Source organism: Curcuma longa, chromosome 21 (assembly GCF_044706935.1).
Source record: "Curcuma longa cultivar G26 ecotype Majalengka, Jawa Barat chromosome 21, ITB_CL_G26_1.1, whole genome shotgun sequence".
Taxonomy (NCBI): Eukaryota; Viridiplantae; Streptophyta; class Magnoliopsida; order Zingiberales; family Zingiberaceae; genus Curcuma; species Curcuma longa.
The window spans coordinates 11,206,609-11,234,017 of NC_133881.1; the positions used below are offsets into that span (position 1 = coordinate 11,206,609).

At 35.9% G+C, this 27,409-nt stretch overlaps 2 protein-coding genes across 4 annotated transcripts; both read left to right on the forward strand.

Moving 5' to 3' along the window:
• The first annotated feature begins 3,530 nt into the window (after window positions 1-3,530).
• On the forward strand, window positions 3,531-11,465 carry LOC141815360 (non-canonical heme oxygenase HOZ, chloroplastic-like). Of its 2 annotated transcripts, none has more exons than XM_074703306.1 (9): window positions 3,531-3,908; window positions 6,936-7,097; window positions 7,256-7,358; window positions 7,439-7,518; window positions 7,594-7,671; window positions 8,310-8,401; window positions 10,270-10,381; window positions 10,537-10,662; window positions 11,074-11,465. In XM_074703306.1, the coding sequence occupies exons 1-9, from the start codon at window positions 3,645-3,647 to the stop codon at window positions 11,191-11,193; spliced, it is 1,137 nt and encodes a 378-aa protein (XP_074559407.1). In that variant the 5' UTR covers window positions 3,531-3,644; the 3' UTR covers window positions 11,194-11,465. The 2 variants fall into 2 exon arrangements, with proteins under 2 accessions (XP_074559407.1, XP_074559406.1); XM_074703305.1 differs by having other exon boundaries at window positions 3,532-3,908; window positions 6,906-7,097.
• Window positions 11,466-11,904: 439 nt separating this feature from the next.
• Window positions 11,905-23,925, forward strand: LOC141814808 (serrate RNA effector molecule-like). Of its 2 annotated transcripts, XR_012600524.1 has the most exons (13): window positions 11,905-12,357; window positions 12,500-12,582; window positions 14,870-14,924; window positions 20,191-20,265; window positions 20,436-20,510; window positions 20,601-20,648; window positions 20,876-20,944; window positions 21,020-21,814; window positions 21,900-21,948; window positions 22,525-22,769; window positions 22,846-23,043; window positions 23,217-23,384; window positions 23,653-23,925. XR_012600524.1 is itself a non-coding variant. In XM_074702756.1 (12 exons), the coding sequence occupies exons 1-12, from the start codon at window positions 11,954-11,956 to the stop codon at window positions 23,275-23,277; spliced, it is 2,157 nt and encodes a 718-aa protein (XP_074558857.1). In that variant the 5' UTR covers window positions 11,905-11,953; the 3' UTR covers window positions 23,278-23,607. The 2 variants fall into 2 exon arrangements, 1 of the variants encoding a protein (XP_074558857.1); XM_074702756.1 differs by lacking the exon at window positions 23,653-23,925 and having other exon boundaries at window positions 23,217-23,607.
• The last annotated feature ends 3,484 nt before the right edge of the window (window positions 23,926-27,409 follow it).

The following is a 27,409-nucleotide window of genomic DNA, read 5'->3' on the forward strand; positions in this document are numbered from 1 at the left end:
GCTGTCAATATTATTTTTTTAACTCTCTTTTCAACAGCCTATAATTTTTACACACTGTAAAAAATACTATTCACAACGCACAATTATACACGCGCTGCTAATTTTAAATTATAATATATTATCCACAACGCACTTGATTATGTGCGTTGTAAAAACTATTATTAACAACACACTATAGATATGTGTCGTTAATAACATGCTGCGGAAAGTTAAGTTTGTTGTAGTGCACAATAAAATTTTAAAGTTTGGTTTCATTTTAATTTGACTATAACTAATTGAGCCTAAGTTTACGTTTGAAATTAGATTAATGAGTTAATCTAATTGAATCTTAAACATATTAGATTAATGGGTTAATCTAATATTAGTTTGAGTTTTCAAATAAACTCCAATCAAATAAAGATTACGGTTTTATATCCACATTCGTATTTTCATTTGTATATTGGATATACATTAAAATAAAATAAAATAAATATCTTATTAGACAAGACAGCAGTTTTCGAACATGATCTTATCTGATAAGATCATGTCAATTTTAAAAGTTAGGGTTCGATTTTCTTTTTATATTGTAGCTAGCACTACGGCGTGGGTGATAGAAGATTCTCCAATTATGCTTGTGAGACGGATGGTGATTGTGCTCTTGTAGATACCATAGAGACGCGAACATATTGATTATGCTTAGATCAACTACACTCTCTAGATCCGCAAAAGTTTTACATATCAAAAGATATTTTTCTATATAAATGATTAATCTAGAATTGGTATGGATCTCTAATGAGTTTTTCTTCCGCTGTGTTTTATGTTGATTTTTACATCAGAACCCAAACCTTGGCAAGAACGAAGCTCTGGAAAGAGAGTTTGGGTGGCTAAGATAGTTTGTGGCTCGAATGCTTTGGAAGTTGAGTTGGTAATACTACTGTTGGAATATGGGGTATTATTGAATTAGGTGACTCCTTTGATAAAAAAAAGTAAAATATGGTGTACCTTTTAAAAAATTTAGAAACCTGCATGCGCCTTTTGGGAAAATATCGATAATTCTTGATCAATGAATAAAAATGCTTTTAGAGAAACAAGGACTTTCGTATAGCGGCTCTAAGAAATACTTGAGTTATCATGTTTACAACCATACAAATTTATTTATGACACTCTCATTAATGTTATCATTGACAATCATGATATTCTGAGATTAAAGACAAAGTCACCATACATATCACTAGCTACTAATTAACGACGAGCTCATAATATTAATAATAATAAATAAATAAAAGCATATGCAAGGCCTTTTGGTGATCCAAAGCTCAGCATGAGGCATCATATAATGCAGTGACGAAAGGTGGAGGAGTATGACCGGAATTTGTCTTCTAGAAGATGGAACACCATCAATTTAATTGAGTTCGATTAATTAAAGTCTAGTGGATGAATAAAATCTTTTCCAAATACTTGAGTTATCATGTTTACAACCATACAAATTTATTTATGACACTCTCATTAATGTTATCATTGACAATCATGATATTCTGAAATTAAAGACAAACGACGAGCTCATAATATTAACCATAATAAATAAATAAAAGCATATGCAAGGCCTTTTGGTGATCCAAAGCTCAGCATGAGGCATAATATAATGCAGTGACGAAAGGTGGAGGAGTATGACCGGAATTTGTCTTCTAGAAGATGGAGCACCATCAATTTAATTGAGTTCGATTAATTTAAAGTCTTGTGGATGAATAAAATCTTTTCCAAATACTCAATTATTCAGATGGGTGCGAAAATGCATTCAAATAATTAAAGATCAATATTGCATGCATTAGTTGAGTTAGCTAGAGCAAATTAGGGCCGGATGAATTCAATTTTTTTATAATCCAGTGTCTAATCCGATTAATGTTGCGCTCGAGACGGCTGCTAGGGTTTGAGCGACGGACGACGTGCAGGAGGGGCGACGGTGACGGGGATACAAACTCCGCAGGCCACAAAGGAAGCGGAGCAGAATCGGGAAGGCTTTCGAGCGTAGGAGGCCGATTTTGGGATCTCAGAATCGCCGTGGAGAGCAGACGAGGGAGAGGGAAGCGTGGCGATTTTGAGGTTTGGCCGCGCGATTTGGGAGAGGCGGGATTTTGTAGGGTTTCCTTTGTTTCGGCGGTCACGGTGGACGATGCGGTGGACGATGCACAGTAAAACTTCTCGCCACGTCAGATGTCGCGAGGACGGATCACGCAAATCACTCGCGCAGTATATCATATCTGTATATATATATATATATATATATATATATATATATATATATATATATATATATATATATATTGAAGAAAATATTTAGCAATGTGTTGCTTCTTTCTTTGTTTTTTAAATTTGGAAAAACACTACTTTGAATAGGTAGTTAACTGTGCTAGGAGGAAGGAATTTGGTTTTGTTCACTATCTTTATTCTATTTCCTTTCAATCAAGCGAAAATGAATTAAAATAAAATAAAAATAATTTAATTATGTTCAGTTATCTTTTATTTTAATTTCCTTCTAAATGGAATTTGTTTCACACATTTCATATTAATTCCAAACTAACTATTTCCATTGTTTTAAATTATTTAAATACCTTCGTAAACTTAGGAGGATTAATATTATACACTACACTATCCTTTTTGCCAACTATCTTTATTCTATTTCCTCCCAAATAGATAAACAGATTATGAGTTAAAGAATTTTATTACAGCCATCATCTTTATTTTATTTCTTTATAAATTCAGCAAAAACAACCAAATAATTAAGAAAATAAAAAAATGAAATAAGTTCATAAATAACTGTTACATGGTAGTTCTTTTTCTTACCGTTCTTTCCAACTTCCGCTCAAAAAAAAAATGATAATCCCAGTAGCTACATGGGGTGGTCGGCTCAGTCACGGAAGTTTCCCACCGACCACCAGGGTAAATCGGGAAGCGCATACGGCGGTTAATCCAGATGCCCAGCATCCTTTGATTACGTTCCCTATTTGAAGGAAAATTCCTGCAAATATGTCGTAGCTGGGGATCGAACCGTGGATCTCAAGGTTACAACCCGGATGTCCTACCGTTGCACCATTGCCCCGGGGACTTCCAACTTCCGCTCAAGCTGCAAAATGCTGCAACATGCTGCATGCTGCAAAAAGGTTGGAATCCGCCAACCTAGCGGCCCCACACGATCGGCCCCCCGACCATCTGTGGAGAGGTAAATCACGGTGAATGCGGGACTGACCAGGGCATGGTGGCCGAGGGATTTGGAAACATGGCACAGATTGATGTTATCGCAAATGCAACCATGAGCCCTCGAACCGCCCATCTCATGCTGCAAGCACCCATGCCCTGACCAGCTGACCCCGCCCGTGGGGGCATTTGACTTCCGCTCAAGTAAACAAGGCCAGAAGAGAGAGAGAGAGAGGAAAAGGGCAAAAAAAAAAAAAAAAAAAAAAAAAAAAAAAAAGAGAGGAAAAGAAAAGGTTAAATAAGGAATATACCCACTGAATTAGGAAAAAAGCGATCCTTTATTTTATTATATTATTATATTTAACATTCATCACGCACGATCTTGCCCTTTTCTGAACTGCTCGACGCCGCCGATCGTCTTCATAACTTTTCTCCCGCCGGCGCATCTTGTCTCCTTATCCTCTTCCTCCTCCATGGATTCCATATGCAGCTCCACCTTGCCCTCAGGAATCGTTGATATCCTCCCCCCGCGACACTCCCCTCCCCCTTGCTCGTGCACTTTTCCGCCCTTCCGCTCTGCGTGCTCAGTGAGGCTCTCTTCTCGTCAACCCGACGCCCGTATCTTCTCCCCGAGGCTTCGATCCGTGTCCCGTGATGTTTCTGGGAGTGATGCAGGAGGAGACGAGGCGAACGGCGCTGTGTCCCTCCCTGCTTCTGGAAGCTTTTCATCAAGCGAGGTACTGCATACATCATGCTTTGATTTATGACATTATAGTATAATTTTTGATTCAGTTGTGAAATATAAATCAATTCTTGGCTGCAACACAGAGATGTTGATGCCTTTTCTTTCTTTCTTTCTCAAAATATATTAACTTTGTCTTATGTGTGTCGTGACACACGTTGACCGTTCCTCTTGTCTGAGCTTAATATGATCTTTTAAGTATTCGAATACCAAAAAAGGTGATATATTACCTGATGGCTTATTTTTGCAATTGAACTAGCAAAATGACGAAATATTTAATTTCATTCACTCTATAAGACTTGTGTCTGGAAATGGTGCTTCTCAAGTCAAGTTCGACTCCAATCTAACTAGGCCAACCTCGTTTCTAAACCCATTTTATGGCAGTGGACAGATTTCTCTCCCCCTTCTTTGTTCATGTTCGGTTGTAAAAGCATCGTGTATTCCTATTATGGAAGAAACTTGGGTTGAGTCAAGGCTTGATTTTCATTTCTAAACTATCTCCTAGAAAGATTACGATGGTTATCTTTGGCAAATTCTTGTTGGTATAGTCTATCAAAAAGCTTTTTAGTTGAAATTGGTTAATTCTATATGAGATAATTCCTGATTTCATATCGTTATTTATGAAAATCTGAATTACATTGATAGTCCAAGGGCAAGGCCAGATTCTTTGACATCCCTTCTGTTATAAAATAAAGGAGTTAAATGAGCATGAGAAACTACTTAAGCAAATGGTACAGAGGGTCCATATGTTGGAAGTTCGTCAGCAAATAATTAAAAGATCAATACCTTTGGCATTTCAATTATATATCTTAAACATAAAGTATAGTTGCAAACTCTTGCTACATGCAGCTTGTTGTTTTCGCATAAGGCATTCATTTTCCTGGGTGTAAACACTTATGGTTGGTTTATATTCAAGATCAATTAGTTATTTTCTGTCAGTAATCTCATCAACTGTCTCACTTGGTACAAAAGAACCATTTTTAGACTTAGCAACTTTTTATATCGCTCGTGGTCGGTACATTTTAATACACTTTTAGTGTTGATTGATGTATTTGCAAAAAAGATCAAAACTATGAGTACATTAACAGCCCCATAAGATCAATGAGCATGAGAAACTACTTAAGCAAATGGTACAAAGGGTTCATATATTGGAAGTTCGTCAACAAATAATTAAAAGATCAATAGCACTTCAATTATATATCTTAAACATATAGTATAGTTGCAAACTTTTGCTACATGTAGCTTGTTGTTTTCACATAAGGCATTCATTTTCCTAGGTGCAAACACTTAAAGATCAATTAGTTATTTTTTGTCAGCAATCTCATCAACTATGAACTATCTTGCTCGGTACAAAAAAAACCATTTTTAGAGTTAGCAACATTTTATATTGCTCATGTTTGGTAAATTTTAAGACAATTGCACTGTTGATTGATGTGTTTGTAAAATAGATCAAAACTATGAGTACATTTGCAGCCCCATAAGATCAATCATGTATCTTCAGATTTGATGAAGTGAAATTAAACCAACTAGGAACTGAATGCAATTAAAAATGATGGAGAATGGCTGACAGTTACTAATTGCCATTTATTTCTGTAATGGTTAGCTGTCTTGGTAAGCAACATAAGGGATGGTACTGCTATCTGTCCGTGCCAAATGCTTTGAATTTAAGACCCCCACCCTTCCTGCACCTCAACCACCAGTAGAAGAGTCTGACAGGCATGTGTGCACTGCAAATATAGTAGGAGCAAGACAAAAGTTAGTAAGAACTGGCTAACATGAAAGCGCACATTTTTAATGTCAGTCTCTTTGGTAATAACTCATTAGGAATTCCTAACTCCTTGCTGGAAACAATGAAGAGCAATGCCATTCTTACTTTGTCTTAAAATTCTCCCATGACATTTGATGTTGATAGATCACGGGCTAAAATTGGTACACCCCTCGTAAAGTGGAACTACTTTAGATTGGTTATACTGCAGTCAGCGCTGAGGCGTTTTGTGATTGGATTGGTACATGCTTTGGTATCAGACGGCATGGTGTTATTATCTCAGGATGATCACGATGTCCATCAATCTTTTTGTATCAAGATTAAGTTTCTAACATCTTTTATCTATATTTGTTCATTTGTAATTGAATGTCTGGCTTGCCTGTATCAACCAAGCCACTCAGTTAAGGATTGTGTACCACAGGTAAGTAACTTGCAGCTAGCCAACCACACAGCTTGGAGTTGGATGCCATAGTGGGATGACAGCAATATTTTCTTGATTCCACTGCTGGATTGTAGTCACTCATCCCTGTTTGGTGTCTTGTCTGTAGAATAGTAGTATAAGAAATATATGATGGCATAACATATCAATCTTTTTTCTGCTTCAAATAATTTTAACTGCATCAACTTGTACAGGTTCTAAATTACCTCTTGTTAATGGAAATTATGGGAAAGTGAATAATATCTGGTTCTTTTACATTCTTTCATCCTACTCTAAACACAAGATGATTACCCCTGCATTGCCTGCTTGTAAGCAATGTTTTCAAAATTTTGACATTCTTAAGTCCAAACTATCAATCCTTACAAGTATCTTTCACAAACTAGTACAGAATGGCACACTGACGCAGAATGTTTCCTTGCACGAGTGCAAATGTTATGTAAATTTTGCTGTTTGAGAAACCAACCTTTGTTCGCTAATGAGGGATCCTTTTTTTCTTGCCCAAATCACATATCATTAGTCATTATATAAAATCATAAACATGAGGAACATCCTCATCCTATAATTAGGAAACAATAGATCTAATTTCAGGTGGATGTGCCCCAACTGTATGTTAAAATATACTTTATAAAATGAAATATTTCAGATAAAAAAATTAAAAGAACTAACATTTTTGAAGATCTTTTGATATGCTAGCAATCTCAAAATTTTGACTTATTTTCTTAATGAACATCTAAGTTATTTTTTTTCAAAAAAAAAATCATTCTGATCTTTATTATTAACAATTGAAGATTGGTTCACATGTTGTTGGTGGTCGGGAGATGGATGTTTCAAAAAACCCAGAGCCAGTAAGACCTGTCACTGGAGGAAGTGGATCCAGAGCTGGGTTATTCAGAACACCAATATCAGGTGGTGTACAAAGTGCTACATCTGCTCATGATCTACCTTCCCCAGCCTTAGCCGTCCGCAATCTGATGGAACAGGCGAGTCTTTCTGCAAATGCATGGAAAAGTAATGATGATCTTTTACAAACTATCTTCATAGCTGATAGTCTGACATGAATTTTCGCATTTAGTAGGTGGACCATGTGTTGGATATATATATATATATATAGTATTCTCTGATTTGCCTTAAATGCCAGGCCAGATTTGCTCATTTGTGCACTGTCATGTCACGAATGCATCATCGTCGAGCAGGATATCCTTTTGGTTCATTAGTTGACTTTGCACCAGACTCAATGGGCCGTAAGTTATTGACTTCTCTTAAACAATATGATTTGGCCTCAAATGAATTCAGATGTACCATTGATTATTAATTCCTGCAGATCCAATCTTTTCACTTTCACCGCTCGCTATTCATACAAGGAATCTTTTGGCAGATCCAAGATCTACTCTTGTTGTCCAAGTATGATAATAATGTTTAAAAAAGTTTGGCAGAGAAAAAGTCTTTATTTGGTGATTTTCCTTGCCTCAATTACAGATTCCTGGTTGGAGTGGCTTATCAAATGCACGAGTGACAATTTTTGGTGATGTCACACCCCTTCCATCCAATCAGCAGGTTCTTTTCATCCCTCTTCCCTTGATCTTCACGCTGTTACATACTTGACCAAGTCTTATTGTAACAAATATGTTTGTTCTTGTAGCAGACTATCTTCTTTCTGTTTTATGTTTGCTAATGAGCTGGCCAGAATATTTTTAGTTTAAATAGCTGCTAATACTATAAAAGTTTAATAGCTCAAGTATTTACTCTGTGTTTCTTCAACCAACATAAGGTAGATATATTTGTCAACTTTATTGATAAATATGTTTGATGCTAAATCATTCAGATTTATGTGGGCTTTTGACTATCTTGGTATTTTTTTTCACTTGTTAAATCCACGTTCCAGTCTTTACTTTTACTTGTGAAAGGGTTTTGTCCCTGTAGCCATATAATGTTTTGTATCAAAACTGAGTTCAATTTTCATACCTTGTAGACGACTGGCTATCCAATTCTCTACTCTGTGATATCATTATTATATCTGCAGTATTTACTGAATTATGCATAAATTCAGCTTGTCACTAACTTTGTGATCTTTTGCTTTTTTTGTTTGGAATATCAAATAGCCGCTCAGTTTACTTACATATCTTGTTTATGTTAACTGTTTATATACTTTAGCATGAATTTGATGTAATCATGACAGAAAATTTCTTCTGTAGGAATGGGCTCGTAAGCAATACATGGCAAAGCACCAGCAATGGGCATCCCATCAGTGGGGCAATTTCTACTACTATAGAATGCAGAATATAAGGTTTGAGTTTGATGACCTTGTTACTTATATGTCAGCTTATGTTAGTTTCTGTTTCACGAGTTTGGTTTTGCATCATGTCATTCATTTATGATATGTTATGCTAAAATGATAGAAATTAGATATTTTGGCATTTTAAGCTAGACTGTTGGTGAAAAATCATTGAGAAACAAATTTCAACTCTTATTTGTTGTCTCAAATTTCTTTCACTATAGTTGAAAGCAAGGTATAATTTTTTATTATAAATTGATTCTTAAGTTAATCTAGTTGCAGGCAATACTTTTCTGTGATCAACAAGAATTGTAGGAAAAAGACAGGTAGAAGCATAAACTGATTAGACACAGATTATTTATTGCATTGTTTTAAATACATTGCATGTCGATCGGCATACACAAAACATCTTGTTCTGCCCATTGCCAACACAGGAGAAGCTGCCAAACACCCTTCGTGATCCTTTCGCCTTCACCTTCATCATTGAGCTCCATCTAAGCTTCCTCCTTTCTCATGAGCTACACTTTTTTTTGGTAGTGAGCTTTGCCTGAGCTTTCTCCTTCACATGAGCTCCACTCGAGCTTCCTCCCCTGTTGTGAGCTCCGCTTGAGCATCTTTTGTCTTTGTTGTGAGATTCGGTGAGACATGAGCTAACTTTCGAGGCTCTTTGCTCTAGCCCAAGCATCTTGGTGATCCATTTCTGAGCTGTGAGATTACTGCAAAGGCGAGAGCTTTGCTCAAGCGTCTTTTGCCTTCTTTGCAAGAACCGGCAAATTGTGAACTACTTTGACTCACTGTCTGAGTTCAGGCATTTTAGTGACCTGCTTTCGAGTCATGAGTTCGCCTTGAAGGAGCAAACTGCTTTTGCAATCCGAAACCTTGAGTTAGTTTCCTCTTGTTCTTCTTTTCCTTCCTCTTCTTCTTTCCCTCCTCATGAGAGCAACCAACACCCAAACAAAATGGAATATATTACCAAAACCTTTTATTGTTCCAGTTTATATCCGAAACTTCGGAACATGTCATGACTTTATACCATGATTTAGGTTGCCAAGTAGACATATGAGTCTGAATGGACCAATGATTTCTGGTAGACTTTGTGTATAACAAAAGGTTAGCAGAAGTTTATACTGTGTTGATGGAACACTACTGTTGCATGTGTTGATGGAACAAAATATCATAATGGGATTGTCACGCAATAGCTTCTTTAATGTAATACATTGATGAATTGCAAATGGAAGCAAAACTAATTAACAGAACATACATTTTCATTGTTACAAATATGATGCATCAATAGGCTGTCAAATCTTAATTACAATAGAAAAACTTAGTGCCATCCAGAAATGCTTCAAAATAGTCATCCTACAGACAAAATGCAGAAATTTTTATGAAGTTGACCATTTTAGGTTTATGACTTCTGATCTAAGATGGATAACTTTGGATGAATAGTTTTTTGTAGGTTCAAAACCAAGAAAATGATTGTTAACTAAAGCTGTAAATCACCAGCTCTAAATAAAAGGAAAAAAATTCCAACTCTTTCGTGTAGGATTTTTTAATGTTTCCTTTATACTAAAGAATAGGTTCAATAGAGATGTAATTCAGAGCTCACCAAGCATAAACCTCATATTTGGTTCACACAAGTTCCTTAGTGTTCCCAATCTTACGTCCTTGGCAACAGTTTTGGTTATTACATTTTTTTGTTAATTAATGCTCGATAAAGTGGAAGAATGAGATAGAGATGCTTATATATATATATGTGTGTGTACCTAGCTTTTTCTTTTTTTGCTTCAGCATATTTTTATGTATATATTTCCTACAAAATTTGTTTTCTCAAATCATTTATTCCTGCTCATGATTCTAATCACCATAATCCGGATTCCCAGTGATATTTATTTTATTGGAGGATTTGGGACTGTGGCATGGATTGATGTGAAGGAATATGAGGCCACCCAACCAGACAAGATTGCAGCTGATGGCGGAGAACAAAGTTTGAAGGTAGTCAACTGTACGACGTAAACTTCAATGGATCTACTAGTAACCTGTATATGCTGTGTAAACTTCCTTTCAATGGTTTCATGCGAACATGGACATATTTTTATCATGCTGCTGTCTTGTCTTTGTTTGCTTATTTTCTTTGCTCGATACCGCAGGAACTAAATGTTATCTTCTCAAAGCCACTTAAAGAACTCTTGTCTACAGAAACAGAGATAGATGATGCAGCTCTCATATCCATAGACAGCAAAGGCACTGATATAAGAGTTCGACAAGGTGCACAGGTACATCACATGAAATTCAGACCATATCCTTCTGACAGCCAATTATGATTATTTTAGTGCGATTAGTTCAATAAATATCCTTTGCTCATCGTGGACTCCTCAAAAATCCTATCATCAAATGAACTCAGAGTTGCAAACCTCACCGAAATTCATATAGATTTTAATAATACAATGGTCAAGTAATCCCTTCAACTGTAGCGAGAAAGCACTTCAAAGGAAAAGATTGGTGTTGCCACTTATTTAACAGTGACTATCCATTTGGTAAACGTAGAGCAAGATATCTATTTTAAGTAAACTAGTTTATCGAGTAAGCTTGTTTGGCACTGTGCTGTCTGCTTTGTTCATGTCTCAGGCATATTTGTCGATTTGTTATGCATCTTCACCTTCTTAGACTCTCTCTCAATCTTGCAGTTCAACATTCAAAGGCTGTCATTTGAGGTGGAGCACTCGGTGGAGACTCTTGATGAAGCAAAGAAAGCACTGCAGAAGATCATCAAGAACAAGAGCTTCAAATTGGAAAGATCGTCTTAACGAACGTTGAAGGTTTTGCTGAGTCCTTGTTGACGAGGGTGTCGTAAACCCAGGATAGAGCCAGTAAATAAGGATGCTTGTTCTTGCCTAGTGATGTGTAGGGACCTTGCAAAATCAAAATGTATAAAAAGTGGGTGTGCCTCGGTTGTGTTGTGCTAATAATCATGTGGTGAATCAGATACATTTTGAGCAGGCTGCAGCTTGTACGCTGCTAACGTACACAGTGCTTATTCTTGTTTAGCATTTTATAATAATGTAAATAGTTTGTTTCACTTCTTCAAAAAAAAAAAAAAATCCGTCGCTTTAGCGATTTCACATGATCGATTAAATTCATTTATAAAGAGGTAAATTGAAAAGTTATAGTTGATCATGATGGAATGATTTACTTCAAATCAGTACTTCTTGGCTATCGAATGAAAAATTATTTATATATTTTCTTCAATTTTCCCCCCTCTAATTATATTATATATCAAGGTTGATCGTTAAATCAAACATATTTTTTAAAAATAGTAATGAATCTATGTTTTTTAGTAAATTTAATTTATATATATTTTGACAGAATTAACTTACATTTATCTTTTTTAAAAACCTCTTTTTTACTGATTGATTTATTATTTTTAAAAATAAAAAACATTCGATTATTAAATTAATTAATACACTGCATGCCTTCGATCGATGTGTCCGTGTTCCTCGTTGCTCACTTCGACTCGGCCTGCTCTTCTCCATTTTAGGGTTTGTAAGGACCCTCGCTTGCATCTCCATGGCCGACGTCATAGACATGCCGTCGGAAGCTCCAGATCGTCGCCGGAGTCTTCATCTGGACCAGCGGGAGAGCCCCGCCGCAGGTTCTCCCTCGCCGCCTCCGCCTCCTCCTCCGAGGAAGAGGGACATCGATTCAAAGGGGGAGAGGGACGACCACCGTGATTCCAGAGACCGCTCGCCGCTTCCCCCACCTCCGCCCATCCCACTGCCGAAGGACGACAAGAATCAGGAGTATCGTAGGCGGAACAGCCCTAGCTCTCCTCCGTACCGTGACCGTAGTAGACACTCACCTCCCCGACGGTCTCCGCCTTCCGGAACCTTTAAACGAGCCAGGAGGGATGACGGCGGATACGACCGGCGACGAGGGAGCCCGAGAGGGGGATACGGACCAGATGAAAGAAGGTGCTGAGAATTTTTTTTTTTGGGGTCAAATTACGGGATTTATTGAATCAAAAACATACTTTGTTATTGAATCTTCCTGTTTGGGATGTATGGAGTTTATATATTCTGTGGCCAATTTGATTTATGATTACGATTATGATAGGGGGTACGATCGTGGGGGCTCAGGAGGCAGAGGATGGTATGGGGATGAGAGGCTTCATGCTCGTCATAATAATCGTCCATCAGGTAATTGTGAACGAACCTTCATTTTATTGTTCCTTATGTGCTTGAATTAATTCGAAACCTAGTCTATGCTTCTAGAACATCCTGCATACTGAGCAAGAACTTCTGACTCGAAGTTTTAGATCTTTAATGTAGGTCCTAGTTCCATGTAAATTTTCAATTGATGATTTTATATGTATTTGTTTTCTTAGAAGACTTCTTACTTTGATTGAAGGAATGACACATGCATCTATATAGTTTATGCAATTTAAAATCTATTCATAAAGCATTTATGCAAGTTCAAGAATTTTCTGGCTGTGTGTTTGAATAACACAACCAACAAGAGTCCCAACTAACTATAAATTCCCAGTCAGTACACCCTTCCTTTGATGATTGATCCTACATCCCTTCTCTCCTCTGGACTGTATGATTTAGTTTCCATGACCTCAAGTGATTATGACAAACATTCATCCTGCCTTACTGGTAGGATATTGCCCCCTAAACCTCCACTTCATCTCCATCCATCAGCAAGACACCTCTGCCCAATCTTAAACCTTAGTGATTCATAATTAAGAATCAGATAACAACATCAAAATTAAGGAAAATGAATAATTCTCGTATGTTTACTGGAAGATGAATGGTGCTTCTGTGAAATCGCCCGCCACATTGCAGAATGTTTCTGAGTTATTCTATACACTAAAATTTTAGAAGAAAAACTTGACTTGCAGCTTAGTTATATTGTCTCCCACTGCTTACAGTGTCTATATCTAGTTAATTTTCCTTACTTTTATTACTTTCGGCTTGTAAATCAAACAAATATAGGCTCTGACCCCATTTCCATAGATAACTTGAAGCTCAATTCTATATGAATCTGAGAATACATTTGTAAGTCTACTGTCCAACATATGCTTAATTCTTGGTTGAATTGGTACCATCAAATAAATGTTTTGTGATCTTATGTAGCTCAGATCAGAAGTTGTAGAGTAAGTTTGATATATGGAGCTGTCTGATCTTTGAATTGAACTTGGATAATGATCTAAGAGAACTGGTTTTCTGGAAAGGCTAGGTGATCGTAGAATATGCTTAGAATTTTGTATGAGATGAGATTGATTGTTTGTAAGCTTTTTATGCCTTTTAATAATAATAGTAGTTTCGTGCACGGCATGTATACAAACTGATATATTAATTCTGAATGGTGTTTGTTCTTTAAATATAGGCTCAAGGTTAGATGTATAAAAGACTAAAATTTATTATTAATGTTACCAAATTTGAAAAAGATGCAAGCAGTTAAGCTCAGTGGTTAATCAGGTTGAAAAGCTTTGTTAATCCAATAAAAGATCTATTTTTTTATTTGATCTTTTTCATCATCTAAGTTGGTAGCACAACCAGGGGATCCGTCTCGAAAAACCATCTTTCATGGATTTCCTGGTTAGTCAAGTTAGATGTGACTCAGTGGAAAAATTTTACAAGAGAATGAAAATCTATTGTAGAGACAAGAAGGCATGGATCTGATAGGAGAGCATGGCTCATCAGCGGTTGGATATTGGATGATGAGCATCCTCATAGTTGAATCCCAACTCAAAGATTGGTACAGTTTGTTTCCTCTGGGCAGAGGAAAAGCACTGACCTAATTCATGCAACCGGCTCATGTGATACCATATGGAAGAACATTGGGGGTCTGGGAACTCCTTCCCATGTGGAGATAAAAGTTGGAAGCTTACGTAATGAGGTGGAAACCTACTATCCAATGGCATACCAATACCTATGCCCACCAGTACTTGCCTTCACCATTGACCTGAGGGAATAAATAATGTAATTGGTGATAGATACATTGTTGTTGCAAAAAGGATGCATGCACTTTGAGGGTGCCTCTCACTTATTCTATATTAATTTGATAATTTCCTTGTAGATACACTGGCATGGGTTTGATACATGCCAGTGTTTGTAAGGGGAAGATGGATGCTATATTGAAGGTTATTTAAATGTCGACATTCTTACATATGGCCTGTTGAAGGCACCTGAGCTTGGTGTAATAGTCACTACATAAAGCTAAGTCAATAGAGAACAAAATAATGATATATTGCAATTGTGAGAACGTCGCTAAGTTCTTATTTTATTGATTGACTCGGATTTGTCTCATTCATACATATACCCTGCTGAAGGCACCTGAGCATGTTTAGTAGTCACTAATTAAAGTTAAGTAAATAGAGAACAAAATAATGATATAATAGTAATTGAGAATAAAATATTCAATTTCTCTGATGTTGCTAAATTCTTGTTTTATAATATTTTTTTCTTGATTGATCATCAGATTGGTCTGATACAAGGCATGGCAATTATGGTGGCGACTCTGAGAATATTCAAAGGTTTGTTATTTCTCATATGCCATATATTAAGTAGTTAATGTTGTTTAGTTATGGCCCTATTGTTGATCTGAAGTTTTACTGTCACTGTTATGTTTTTTATTAGTGTTTTTTTTTTCCAGTTTGTCTTGATTGGTGTACCACTTAAGGATTTTGTTTTGGCATAGACAGATTAACTTTCTCTCATACAAACAACCATCATGTATGACATTGGAATTTTTACAATTGAGCTACATAGAAACTAGATACTCATTTCCTGACTTCTTGTTTTGGCATTATATATTCTTGTCTTTATCTTTGTTTCCTTGTTCATATTTCTTTAGGTGGTTTATTTTGAGACTAATGTATAGTTTGCTTTTGATCATCTACAACTAGGTGTTGGAGGAAGAGAGATGTGAGAGAAGGATTAGCAGAGAAAGAAGTTACCTGTTTGTTCCTCTTTGCTCCCGTTACCTGTTTGTTCCTCTTTGCTCCCTCTCCCTTTTTCTATTTCCGCCATATCCATACTCCTTTGATGCAATGCATAGGAGAAGACTGTCAAATCGAAATAAATCAAACTGAACTACTAAAATTGTTCACTAAAACTTGTAATCAGGACAAACCTAACTTGGGTTGAAACTAGTCTATGCTTGCCAAAAATCTGACCAAACTGAAATTGTATTTGGCTTATCATAACTGATTGGAAATTTTATTTTGGTTTGAACTAAATAATGGATAATCCTAGTGGAGTCCTTGTTTGATCACATGTTAGAATATCCCAGAATAGAACCAATTGATCTGCTAAGACAAGGTGATAAAGGATGGTTGAAGAGCCTCTTTTTATGATGCATGGACTATCAGTTTAGAGAGCAATTTCTAGAACATCCCTCCCTTGTTTGCTCTACCATTTTTTCCTCTCAATTTCATGCCTTTCTGTAATACTTCGTGATAACTAACGATCTTCTGTATGGTTTGTGCCTCTGATTTTCATGTTAGTGGAAGTCTCTAGCATGCTATATTGCTTTCTTAATGATAAAATTTAATTAACTTGCTGAAATTATATGTTATCCAAACAACAACAACAATGACAACCAAGCCTTTATGCCACTTAGTGTGGTCAACTATATGGTTCCTGCTATACTATTGGGTTTGATCTCCTACTATATCCTTATCTATATTTAAATAAATTTTATCTTGTTTTGTTATTGCTAACCAAGTTTTTTTTTATCTATCTTCCTTGATTAATATGCGTTATGATCTCATATTGTCTAATTGAAGTATTTATTGGTTGCTTAAATAGATGTGCAAATCATCTTAAACGCATCTCTTGAAGTTTTTCCTCAATAAATGCAACCTTAAAATTTTCTTTAATGTTCTCATTTCTTGAGAGCATTAGAGAGAAAGTTGGAGTTGCATCTATTGAGGAAAAACTCCGTGAGACACGTTTAAGGTGGTACGGACATGTACTTAGACGACCGATAAATGCTCCAGTTAGGCGGTGTGAAACTATGACAAATACGTATATCAAATGAGAGCAAAGTAGACCAAAAAAGACTTGGTTAGCAACAATAAAACAAGATAAAATTTATTTAAATATAAATGATGATATAATAGGAGATAGAGCTCAATGGCGTAAAAGGATCCATATAGCCGACCCCACTTAGTGGGATAAGGCTTGGTGGTTGTTGTTGTTCTCATTTCTTATCCCATCCATTCTCATATATTTGTATATTTATCTTAACATCCTCATCTTTGTGACTCTCATCTTTGTCTTGCGTGCTCAATTCATAATCCAATATTCAATTTCATATAACATAACATGCATAGTTATTTAAGACGCGAGGTGCCCAAAAGTGCATAGGTGCTATGAGATTTGAGGCAAACAACACAAGGTGAGACACATGCCTTACTGAAGTAAGACGTTTTGGGTATAAATATTTACAATTCAAACATATATAGGGAATTTCTGTCAAAATATTTCACTAACAAAATTATAGTTCATAAAATATTAAACAATAATGTAAATATAAAATTCATTAGCAAATAAATATGTTATGTGCATAATTCAAATTAAAAAAAAATTCAATGTCTAAATCATCAAAATCTTCATCATCTTCCTCAATCATATCATTATCATCATCATTAGATGTTTCACATTTGTATAGTTGAATTTTCATCAGTTTCCTCAAGATTTATTTTTCCTCCTCTTCAACCAAGCGCACGCTTAAGGCGCATAGGCACAAGAGGCTCGCCTAGTTGCGCCTTGTGCTTAGGCGCAACCAAGCGAGTACCTTTAATAACTATGATAATAGGTCTAATAATATTTTGTAAAATTTCCTTTTAAGCTTTGGAGGTATCTTATAATTATAAAGAATTCTTCTATTTCAACCATCCTGCTTGTATCATATGTAAAACATATCTATTAATCCTTCATTCCTTTGCAAAAATGATCATGTATACTTAAAACTCTTAGTTATAGGTAACTTGTCATCACTTATCTTGACAATTGGCTTGCTAAATCTAATATTACTAAATTTAAATTCTATATATTTTGTCTTTATTCCACTAAGTCTAAAACCTTTTGCTTCCAGTGCTTCTTATCAAGATTTGAGCTTATCATTTACTCTTTCACATGTCTCATCAACTTAAACAATGCCAATTTTTAAACAAAATGCACCATGGTAATGTGTCTTGGATGTGTCCAATGATTTCATCTATGATTAGTATTAAAAAATATTAATTTAGAGCTAATTTTGATGTAATCTTTATAGAAAACGTTTTAGTTGATCCATTTGGAGTTTTCACTCTTGTCAGTATATTCTCATATATATCCTTAATTGTTTGAATATATGCAATAATATTTTTTTAAAAAATTCTCCATATAATTTCCCTTGGGATTGTAAGACAGTGAATAACATGGATAAGTCTTTCTTTTGATACTTTTCAGTCAGTTGAGTGAGAAGCTTCTATCGTCGACCTTTTTTGCATGAATTTGAATTATCTTTTGTCCTTAATCTTTTTTTTATCAGTCTTTCAAAAAATTTTATGGTATGATCCATTAGCTTAAAGTCCCTATAATTTACATAATTTTATACATGCTATTTGTTTTTATATAAGGGGGTTAGAGGACTAATTCTCCATTGATAACATTTTCAATATCAGGTTGAATAATTTTGTAAATCATTCAATATCCTACTTTCCTAAGCACTTCATACCTCTATTAGAATATTATATGATCTTACTCATTGTCCATTTTGTATCCCATTTAACATCTATTGTACTTTTGAAAATTGAATTCTCCAATAAAAATTTCTATTTCTATTTCTATACTCCTCCGATCTATTTAAATTTCTTAAATTAAGTTGGTCACCTAAATTTTCATTAATAATTGATTAAAATACCCATTGTTGTCTATTGGATTCATCTTTAATACATTTTATTTTGGTAAGATCCCTTGTTTTCTATTAATGCCTTTTTTTGCTTCTTTTGTATCAAATTATGGATATAAGTATTCGAAAATTATATTTTTGGCTTCATTCACTGCTTTCTTAGCTACTACATACTTTTTCAAGATTTTTTTGTTCTTACAAGTGTATAATAACTTATAAGATAATCTTTTTTTATCACTTTCTCTTGTGCTTTCTTATTTCACCATTAAAATTCTCTATTTGGTGATGCTCGATCTCTTGACACATCGAGTATGCTTTTGGTTATTGTTTTCAAATTTCATACCATCTTATCATATGTCGTATTCGCGTCGCCATATAGTTCTCTTAATATTTGTGTTCCTATCCTCTCCTTAAATATACTTTACTTCACATCCTTTAATTTCCACCACTTGATCTTTTTAGTTATGCACCTTTTCCTTCTATTGATACTATGCATGCTTGTAGTGCATATCTAACATCATTAAGCTATGATGGGTTAAGTTTTCTCTAAAATTAATCTTGCAACCTTTCTCATATAATTTTTCTTTCATTTCTTAGTTCAAAATCATGGCCCCTATGCACTCATATTCTTCATTTCTTACTCCTATATGTCTATTTAGATCTCCTCTCATAAAATTATCTCTTTTGTCGAAATTTTTTATCCTACCTCATCTAAACCTTTCCAAAATCTATATTTAGTGACTTGATCTAATCCTACTTGAGATGCATATATAATAATTACAGTAAATTCTTTTGCTACTATTATCTTGAGAGATAATCCTCTTCCTTTCTAATTACTCCTACTTCGTCCCTTAAGAGACATTAATATGTTAATCTAAACATTGAAGTAAAATTCTTCAAAGATTGAAGTAAAATTCTTTGAACATTTAAATAATGTGAATAAAAATTCTGATCATAAAAGTCCTTGTATTATAAAAGAATAAAGTGAATCTGCTAAATGTGATGTTTTATATCTTAAATTTATCTGCCTCCTTTCTTTCAATGAAAAGAGAGATGGGGCATGAGAATAATCACTATAAATTAAAAAGGTGCACAATTTGAAATCACTATTAAAAAAAAGTTTATATAGATAGTCATGATGAGGAGTTCTCAGTTTTCTTTTCGTTTCTTTTTTTAAAAGGAAAAGTTATGTCAAATTTTAAAAGACAAATTAAACATATTTAATTGATCAAGTCATAAATCCTTTAATAATCAAGTTGATAGAACAGTTAATTTTCTTTTGAAAAATTTAATTATGTTGATTAAGTCATTCACAACCCCCATTCAAAACTGATTTTGAAATTTGAAATTTACAATTTGAAAAAAAAATCAAATGAGAACATAAAAAATGATTAAATGCTCTCTCCAACAGGTCCAAACTAAAGCCTCAATACCAAACTGAGTGGATTTGGTTCTTTGGATGCCAACCCCATAACTCAAACACTCAAAATCCACTTGTCTACTGGAGATTTTGGTACAATCCCTATTAAATTCCTATACACATCCTAAATCCCAATCAGATAAATCGTTAAGCCCATAACTCTATGTAATCTCCCAAAACCACCTATAAATCTTGTAACTTCATCTATAATATCTCATATATAACTTGTTAGAACATTAACAGATTATCTTGTTTATCCCTCATACCTCTTCGCAAAAAATCATTCGCTTTTGTTTATCTTTTCTTTTTTTATCTTTTGGTTTTTTTATTTTTTTTTATTCTTACTGTGGGCATGCATGATAGCTTGGTTGAGACTCGAAAAAATCTTCTGTAGTCTTTTAGTTATCTTGGTTTATTCTTTTGAGATGTCATAGAAACTTTAATTTCTTGTTGTAATAGTTTCGTTTGGATATTCTTGCAGGGTAGGTTTGATGTCATACAAGCAATTCATTCTAGAACTTGAAGATGACATTTTACCTGCTGAAGCAGAACGCAGGTAAATATCTTACAGGAAAATGATTGGTACGGAAAGTGAGTTTTAATGATCATCCATTATTTTCTTTCTTGCTTGTTACTTTAAACTATTTTGCTATTCAAATTTATTTCCTATTGAATCTTTGTTTAGCTTGTATGAATGCCCCAGTGAAATTCTGATAATCTATGTAGGTACGAAGAATATAGATTTGAATACATATCCACTCAGAAGCGAGCATATTTTCAAGCACACAAGGAAGAACAATGGTAAGTGAGGAATATTTTTTCTGAATTTTCTTATGTTTAGACGATGTTGCAAAGTACTTTAATCCTTTTTTGATTTTCTTATTGATATAGGTTGAAAGACAAATATCATCCGACTAATTTAGTGGCAGTGATTGAGAGGTGAGTCTGTATATATCCTTTTAGAAGACTAAACTGTATTCTGCAGTCATCTTCAAATGTCTTTAGGGGTTTTCCCCTATTTTCTCATTCTTCAAATAGATGAAGTTTTGTAAACTTCTATATTCTTTTGAAGGCTCACTTTCAATGTTTTTGGTCTTCTTTCATTAATTGTAACCTCCATTATTGCATTGTTACCATGTATCAACTTCTGTTGCTTGCTATTGCAGGAGAAAAGAACTGGCCAAATCTATTGCAAAGGATTTCCTGCTTGATTTGCAGAGCGGAACACTTGACCTGTAAGTTAAAGTTTCTTTGTGTACTAATTTGTGTTTTTAACATGTAGTGATTTTTTTTACTGCTTATTTCATCAGTGGCCCAGGATTAACAGCCACATCCACTGGAAAATCTGGGAATGATAGTGAACCAAACTCCGAAGAAGAGACAGATCTTAGTGAGAAAAGGAGAAGGCATGGTAAGGGACCTGCTAAAGGAAACCTGCTTTCTGCTCCCATGGCTCACCCAGTCAGCTCCGAGCTTCGTCGAATTCAAGCTGACATCGGACAAGCACAGGCCTTAGTGCGCAAGCTTGACATGGAGAAGGGTATACAGGATAATGTCCTCTCTAGTAGTGGTCAAGATGATGCAGATAAGACACATGGGGGATCCTTGGGGCCGATTATAATTATACGCGGGCTTACCACTGTCAAGGGCCTTGAAGGTGTTGAACTATTAGACACATTGATCACTTATCTATGGCGTGTCCATGGCTTAGACTATTATGGAATGTATGAAACATCGGAGGCAAAAGGGCTTCGACATGTTAGAGTTGACAATAAGACAAATGATGGATCTAATTCTAGTGGTTCTGACTGGGAGAAGAAGCTTGATTCATTCTGGCAAGCAAGACTAGAAGGTCAGGATCCCTTGGAAATATTAACAGCTAAAGATAAGATTGATGCTGCAGCTACAGAGGCCCTAGATCCTTTTGTGAGAAAAATAAGAGATGAAAAATATGGTTGGAAGTATGGATGTGGAGCCAAAGGTTGCACAAAGCTTTTCCATGCTCCTGAGTTTGTCCATAAACATCTCAAGCTGAAACACCCAGATCTTGTTATTGAGCTGACGTCAAAAGTTCGAGAAGACGTTTATCTTCAAAATTACATGAAGTAAACTTTCATTTTATCTTGTGTCTGTGAATTTGTTCATAGTAGTTGAATTGTTAAATCAGTTTTGTTTCTTTCTCTAATGCAGTGATCCCAATGCACCTGGTGGAACTCCTATCATGCAACAATCAGCACCAGTAAGATCTGTCTTTATCTTAAAGCATGTTTCTCTAGTCGATTATCTATGAGTTTTTTGTTTTAAGAAACCGAATGACAAGTTAGCTGATTTTATTTTATTTTTTGTTATACTAGTCAACTAATCTGCTAGATATTTAGAAATTACCAAATAAAATTTGTAAAAGGAAAATAGACTAAGATTTATACATGTTCCTGCATATCTAATAATTTAAGAATGCAATCTGATAACATGTATTAATGACTAAGAATTGCAATGCAATGCTTTTCTGCTATAATAAGTTTAATATCTTTTACAACCACGAGCTCTGATCATGAACACTAACAAGTTAAAGACTAAAAATGATTATCAGCCTGTGTTAGTTTTCATCAAGATGATTAGGAGCTTGTAATTTACATGTTCAATCTTCAATTTGCATTCTTTCTTGGATTCGAAAACTATAATAAAATCATCTTTGTTGAGCATAGATTTTGTATGGCTCATTTCATAAGATTTTCCATGTTGCATATGCACGAACTTTCAAATTTGTCAGTGTTATTCCAATTATCATCTTGTTTTGTTTTGCACTCATCTGCAGAAGGCAAGGATTCAAAGAAGACGGCTGTTAGACAATCGCCTCACAGATGCACGTGGCAACCGCATAGATCTCGACAAGAATAGAGATGATGACAGGGGTGACAACTCACCTCGGGATACCCATGGCGGGTTGGATGGAGAAACTCATGATAAGCCTCCGTATGAAGCTTACAGCGGACAAGGTTTGCACAGTGCTTTTCCTTCAGAGATTCCTCCACCTGTCTTGATGCCTGTTCCTGGTGCTGGGTGAGTTGATTATTACTATTGTTCAATTCTGTCCATTACTTAATTTTCATGTCTAATCATCTAGTAAATCTTCTAGCCCACTTGGACCTTTTGTGCCTGCCCCACCCGAGGTGGCGATGCACATGCTTACTGATCCTGGTGGACCATCATCCTTCGATTCTATTGGAGGCCCTCATGGCCGAAAAGGACGGCTAGGCCCACAATTGGGTGGTCCAGCAGCCCCAATTCTTACTATGCCTCCACTTTTTCGACATGATCCACGCCGTATGAGGAGGTCTGTCACCTAATTGATTTTTTTAGAATGCTTGGTTTTTTTCCCTTTAAGCTAACAATTGACGGGCTAAAATCATTTTCTTCTATTCTTCCCAAATTTGTTTAACCCCAGCAATTTGATTTTTGGCTTAACTACTAGCAACTTATGCTTGTTTTTTTTTTTTCTTTTTTCAGTTATAGAGATCTCGATGCACCAGATGATGAAGTCACAGTTCTAGACTACAGGAGTTTGTAGTCTCTTCGTTTTTTCTGTTTGTGCTTGAAGCCAGACCTATTCTCCAATGGCAAATCAGTTACATCTTCAAACGAACGCGTGCACCCCATATATGTAAAAATAGACAGGTTCGAATTCAATTGAATTCGTGATTGCAGTCTGAATGGATGAGATCCTAACAAAAGATATATTATGGCTATTCAAATAATCTTAGTGTTTGTATTGCTAAATCTAACAATTCCCGTCTAACAACATTTATTCCCATCAGTGTACTTGGTTGTCATTATTTAGTTGACCTTTCTCATTGAAAGTCGTCAATCAGCTTCTACATTACATTTTATTTTCTGAATATTTTGCATGATTCAAATGATTGTGTTAATTTTAATCTGGCTGCAGAGTCTAGGGTTTAGCTGACATTAGAAATGAATGCGCTCGAAGGATTCTCAAACCTTCTTCAGCTCACACCTCTACGTACATAATTGAGGCACAGGCGCGGTGATACAGAAATAACGCTTCCTGCTCTGCTTCAGTATCAAGAGCAACTTTTGCACGGAAGTTTCATCCTACCTTGAATCGATAATGTTCATTTATAATTTGCAGATATTTCTTAGCTTTTTTTTTTGCTCTCTACTTTACGGTGTGTCTTTTCAAGTATCTTTTGGGCACTTGGTGCGGAGTAGCTTTCTATTTCTTATAAAATGTTTAAACATTGAATTGGAAGCTGTCCTATTTCTTATCCAATTTATATTTTATTCTGATCTTTGAGGATCAAATATATGAGTTGATTGGACAAGTCGAACAGATTAAGCTGGTAGATTAAGCATGTTGAGGAGGAGAAAATTTGAGCAACATAGATAGGTTGAGCAAGTCATGCATTTGGATGGCACTAGCTAGACAGGCTAAGTGGACTGACCAATTTAATAATATTTCAATAGAAAATGTTGGCTATTTACTAATATTGTATTATTTGCAGAAATCAAAAACAAAATGCATTCCATGTACTAAGCTAAGAAATTCTCATTTCTATTGGACTTTCACTTTTATCTCATTCCTGATAAAAACTTGTCCATTCCTTGTCAGTAATTTGTTATGAGATGGAAGAAGACACTATAACTCAACTGTGCAAACCCAGCACATCCATTATAACCCTAACATGAATACATGATGGATGAAACATCATGATTCACAATATTTTTCTAGACGCCACCCTCTTCAACAACTCAAAAAGGTAGCTGTCGTTGCCACTGTGCCACTGATGCGTGTTCCTCGGGATAAAAACTTGTTTGCAGCATGAACATGAAAGGCTGAAGTTGCTCGACAAACATGGGCCCATGTAGATATCAAACATGGATTCACAAGGTTTGCAATGGCGTGCGAAAAGGTGAAGAAAGGTTAAAGGAGAAGATAAGGGAGCCAACACTTTTGTATCACTGCTTGCTTAGTCCAATAGCTTACTGATACACTTGGGCTATTTGGTAATGCATTCGAACATGCACCTCATCATGCATGTTTTGGACTTGCCCAAAACTTTGTCAAATATCATGTCTAACATTGGATAGATTTCCAGTTTAGCCTCTGAAAGATGTTCCTTGTGCTGCATTACTGAAATATACAGATCACTGGAATAAGTAAGGAGTTGAGAGTGAGACTCTAAACCATGCATACTCCATTCTCACAGTTTTAAGTACCCTACTCATAGCATCAGGATACTGAAACCTATCACTCATGTCCTACAGAGGAGGTAAACACATAATTCAATATGCATGCAAGTAAGACTATGTATGATTAAGGGCGATGCATTAATACGCTTGGGCAGTGGCCACGACGGAGGAGGACATTGCCGCGGCTTCGCTGAGATTCGACCCTTGCCTACTTTAGCAATTCTGTTCTATCGTAACCAACTCAACTATGCCCCGGAGCATTCTGAACTCACCTCAACTCTTGATTTCTCTATTGCCCCATTCATCTGCACCAAATCAAGGAGCTTTCTCATGACTTTTTTACTGATTATTAAAACTGAAGGAGAGTACTGAGCTATACTAACCTCGTTCCTCTTTTCCAAGTCACTCTCCTTCAACAGCTTCCTGCCTGGAAATGGAAATGGAGACCAGCCAGAGATGTCGCCTAATGGATGCTGAGGGAGATGAAATGCTGAGACAAGAACATAGCAGAGCAGTGTGTAAACCAGCTTCAGTTTCATTCTGCGGATCAGATCAAAAGAATGCAGAAACATGGAGAGCTCACAAAAATCGTGGTAGCAAGAAATTGCCTTTGCATTTTCCTCATATTTTATATCTGCTGGTGGATAAGTTGTTCGAGCAGGACAAAGGAAGGTGAAGCTGGAACTTTGACCCAATTCAAAAGCTTGTGTCTTCTCTCATGGCCAAAGCTGCATGACTCATTGTTAAGATTTGGATTTTCGAGTTTGTTTGGTCCCCATATAGTTAGTTAGTCTTCCCGGATTGCTCAACACTTGTATATTATTAGGAAATCATAATTTTATAAAAATTATTATTTAAATTTATTTTTTATTCCAATATAAGAATACTTGTTTTAAGAAAATTGATATAGAAAAAAAAACACTATTTCTATTACCTTAAGTCCATGCATAGTTTCCCAAGAACATCAATTCTTCTTCACCACTCACTTATACATATTTTGACAGTTCAGAAATTGATGGCCTTTTGATGAAAAACTAAAAAGTACAAATTATTTTGCATGACAAGAACTGATAACCATTTCCCACTCTGTTCCATTGCCAGTCCTCCAGAGGAGCTTTCAATACACAGTGAGAAATTAGAAGCAGAGCATTCAAACAGCCTCCCGGTGGCCTTGAAGCAAACCAACATCAGTCCAAACGCAACTCGATGATTAATTCTTTTTCCTCCAAAAATAAGCAGAGAAAAGGTTCAATGAGCCATTAATGATGAGAGAATCATTCAGTTCACTGTGGACTGGAATCCATTCACCCGAGCAGTAAAAAAAACCATGCACTTTTGGGAGGGTGAACTGTCCGAGTCCCTAAATTTAAACCTCTGCTCATCTCTCCATCGAGGTCGGTTAATGCATGCAGAGAGGCCCCGAGTACCTGCCTGCTTTCTCCAAAGGGTAAGCTCTACTGTTCATAATTGGTTTGAATAAAGTGAAAGATCAGTTTGTCATTAACTTGTCGTGCTTGTGCTCATCATTTATGATAAATCTCTCATCGTATTTTCTTCTCAGATCATGTGCATCCTCGATCTCCTCTGCCCTGTTCCCGACTGTTCTGATAAGCTAAATTTTGCTTGTGGGACGCACGAAACAGAGTCAAAGGCATGGGTGGTCCTGGAGTGGACGTAGCATTAAACTCCAGAACGGTGCAGTGCCATGCCATGCACTGCTGCAGCTGCCTACTGAGCTATCTATGCAATCGCATTGCGAGCGGAAGAGAAAGGAGGTAAAAAAAAGTTTGCTGCAGTGGTTTTGTTTCTTGCTCTCCTCCCTGCTCATTAATGCTGCCATACGTACGTTCATGATACTACAGCTTGGATTTCTAGATTGTTTATTTCTTTGGATCCCAGAAACTCAAATTTCGCTAATTATAAACTAGGTTGTGCATAGTCCTCAGTAAAATACTGCAGAAACTTCAAGTAAAAGATGAGGAAGGATGAAAACAAAATAGAAGAGGTAGAAACAGTGAAAGAGACGAGGCCCCTGGTCTCTGCTTTCTGAGCCCATTACTAATTGTGTCGTCAGAGGTGAGCAGAGAACTGCATGGCACTGGATTTGTTTCATGGCGACTTCCTCTCTCGTGTCTCTGTCAAATACAAACAAATCCATATCTCACTTCTCTATGATCTACAAGCCCATTTCTAGCGTCTCCATCTCTTCTTGCGCAACTACTGAATCATACAGCCATTTTGATCATAATTATGCATTAATAGACTTCAGCAAGCTACATGTCTGACAACAGTATCAACATGCAGATACTGCTATAAATTACATGGATTCTCATCAGAAATTACTGTCATTATAGTTAGAAGTAGAGCATAAATCTCTCTTCCCCTGTTTTAGTAAATATCCTTTCCCTTCACTTGTTGTGCAGGGGATTGGAGCCGGTGGGCACAACATGCTTGTCGTCCTCCACGAGGCTCTTGTTGACCTCCGGACAGCT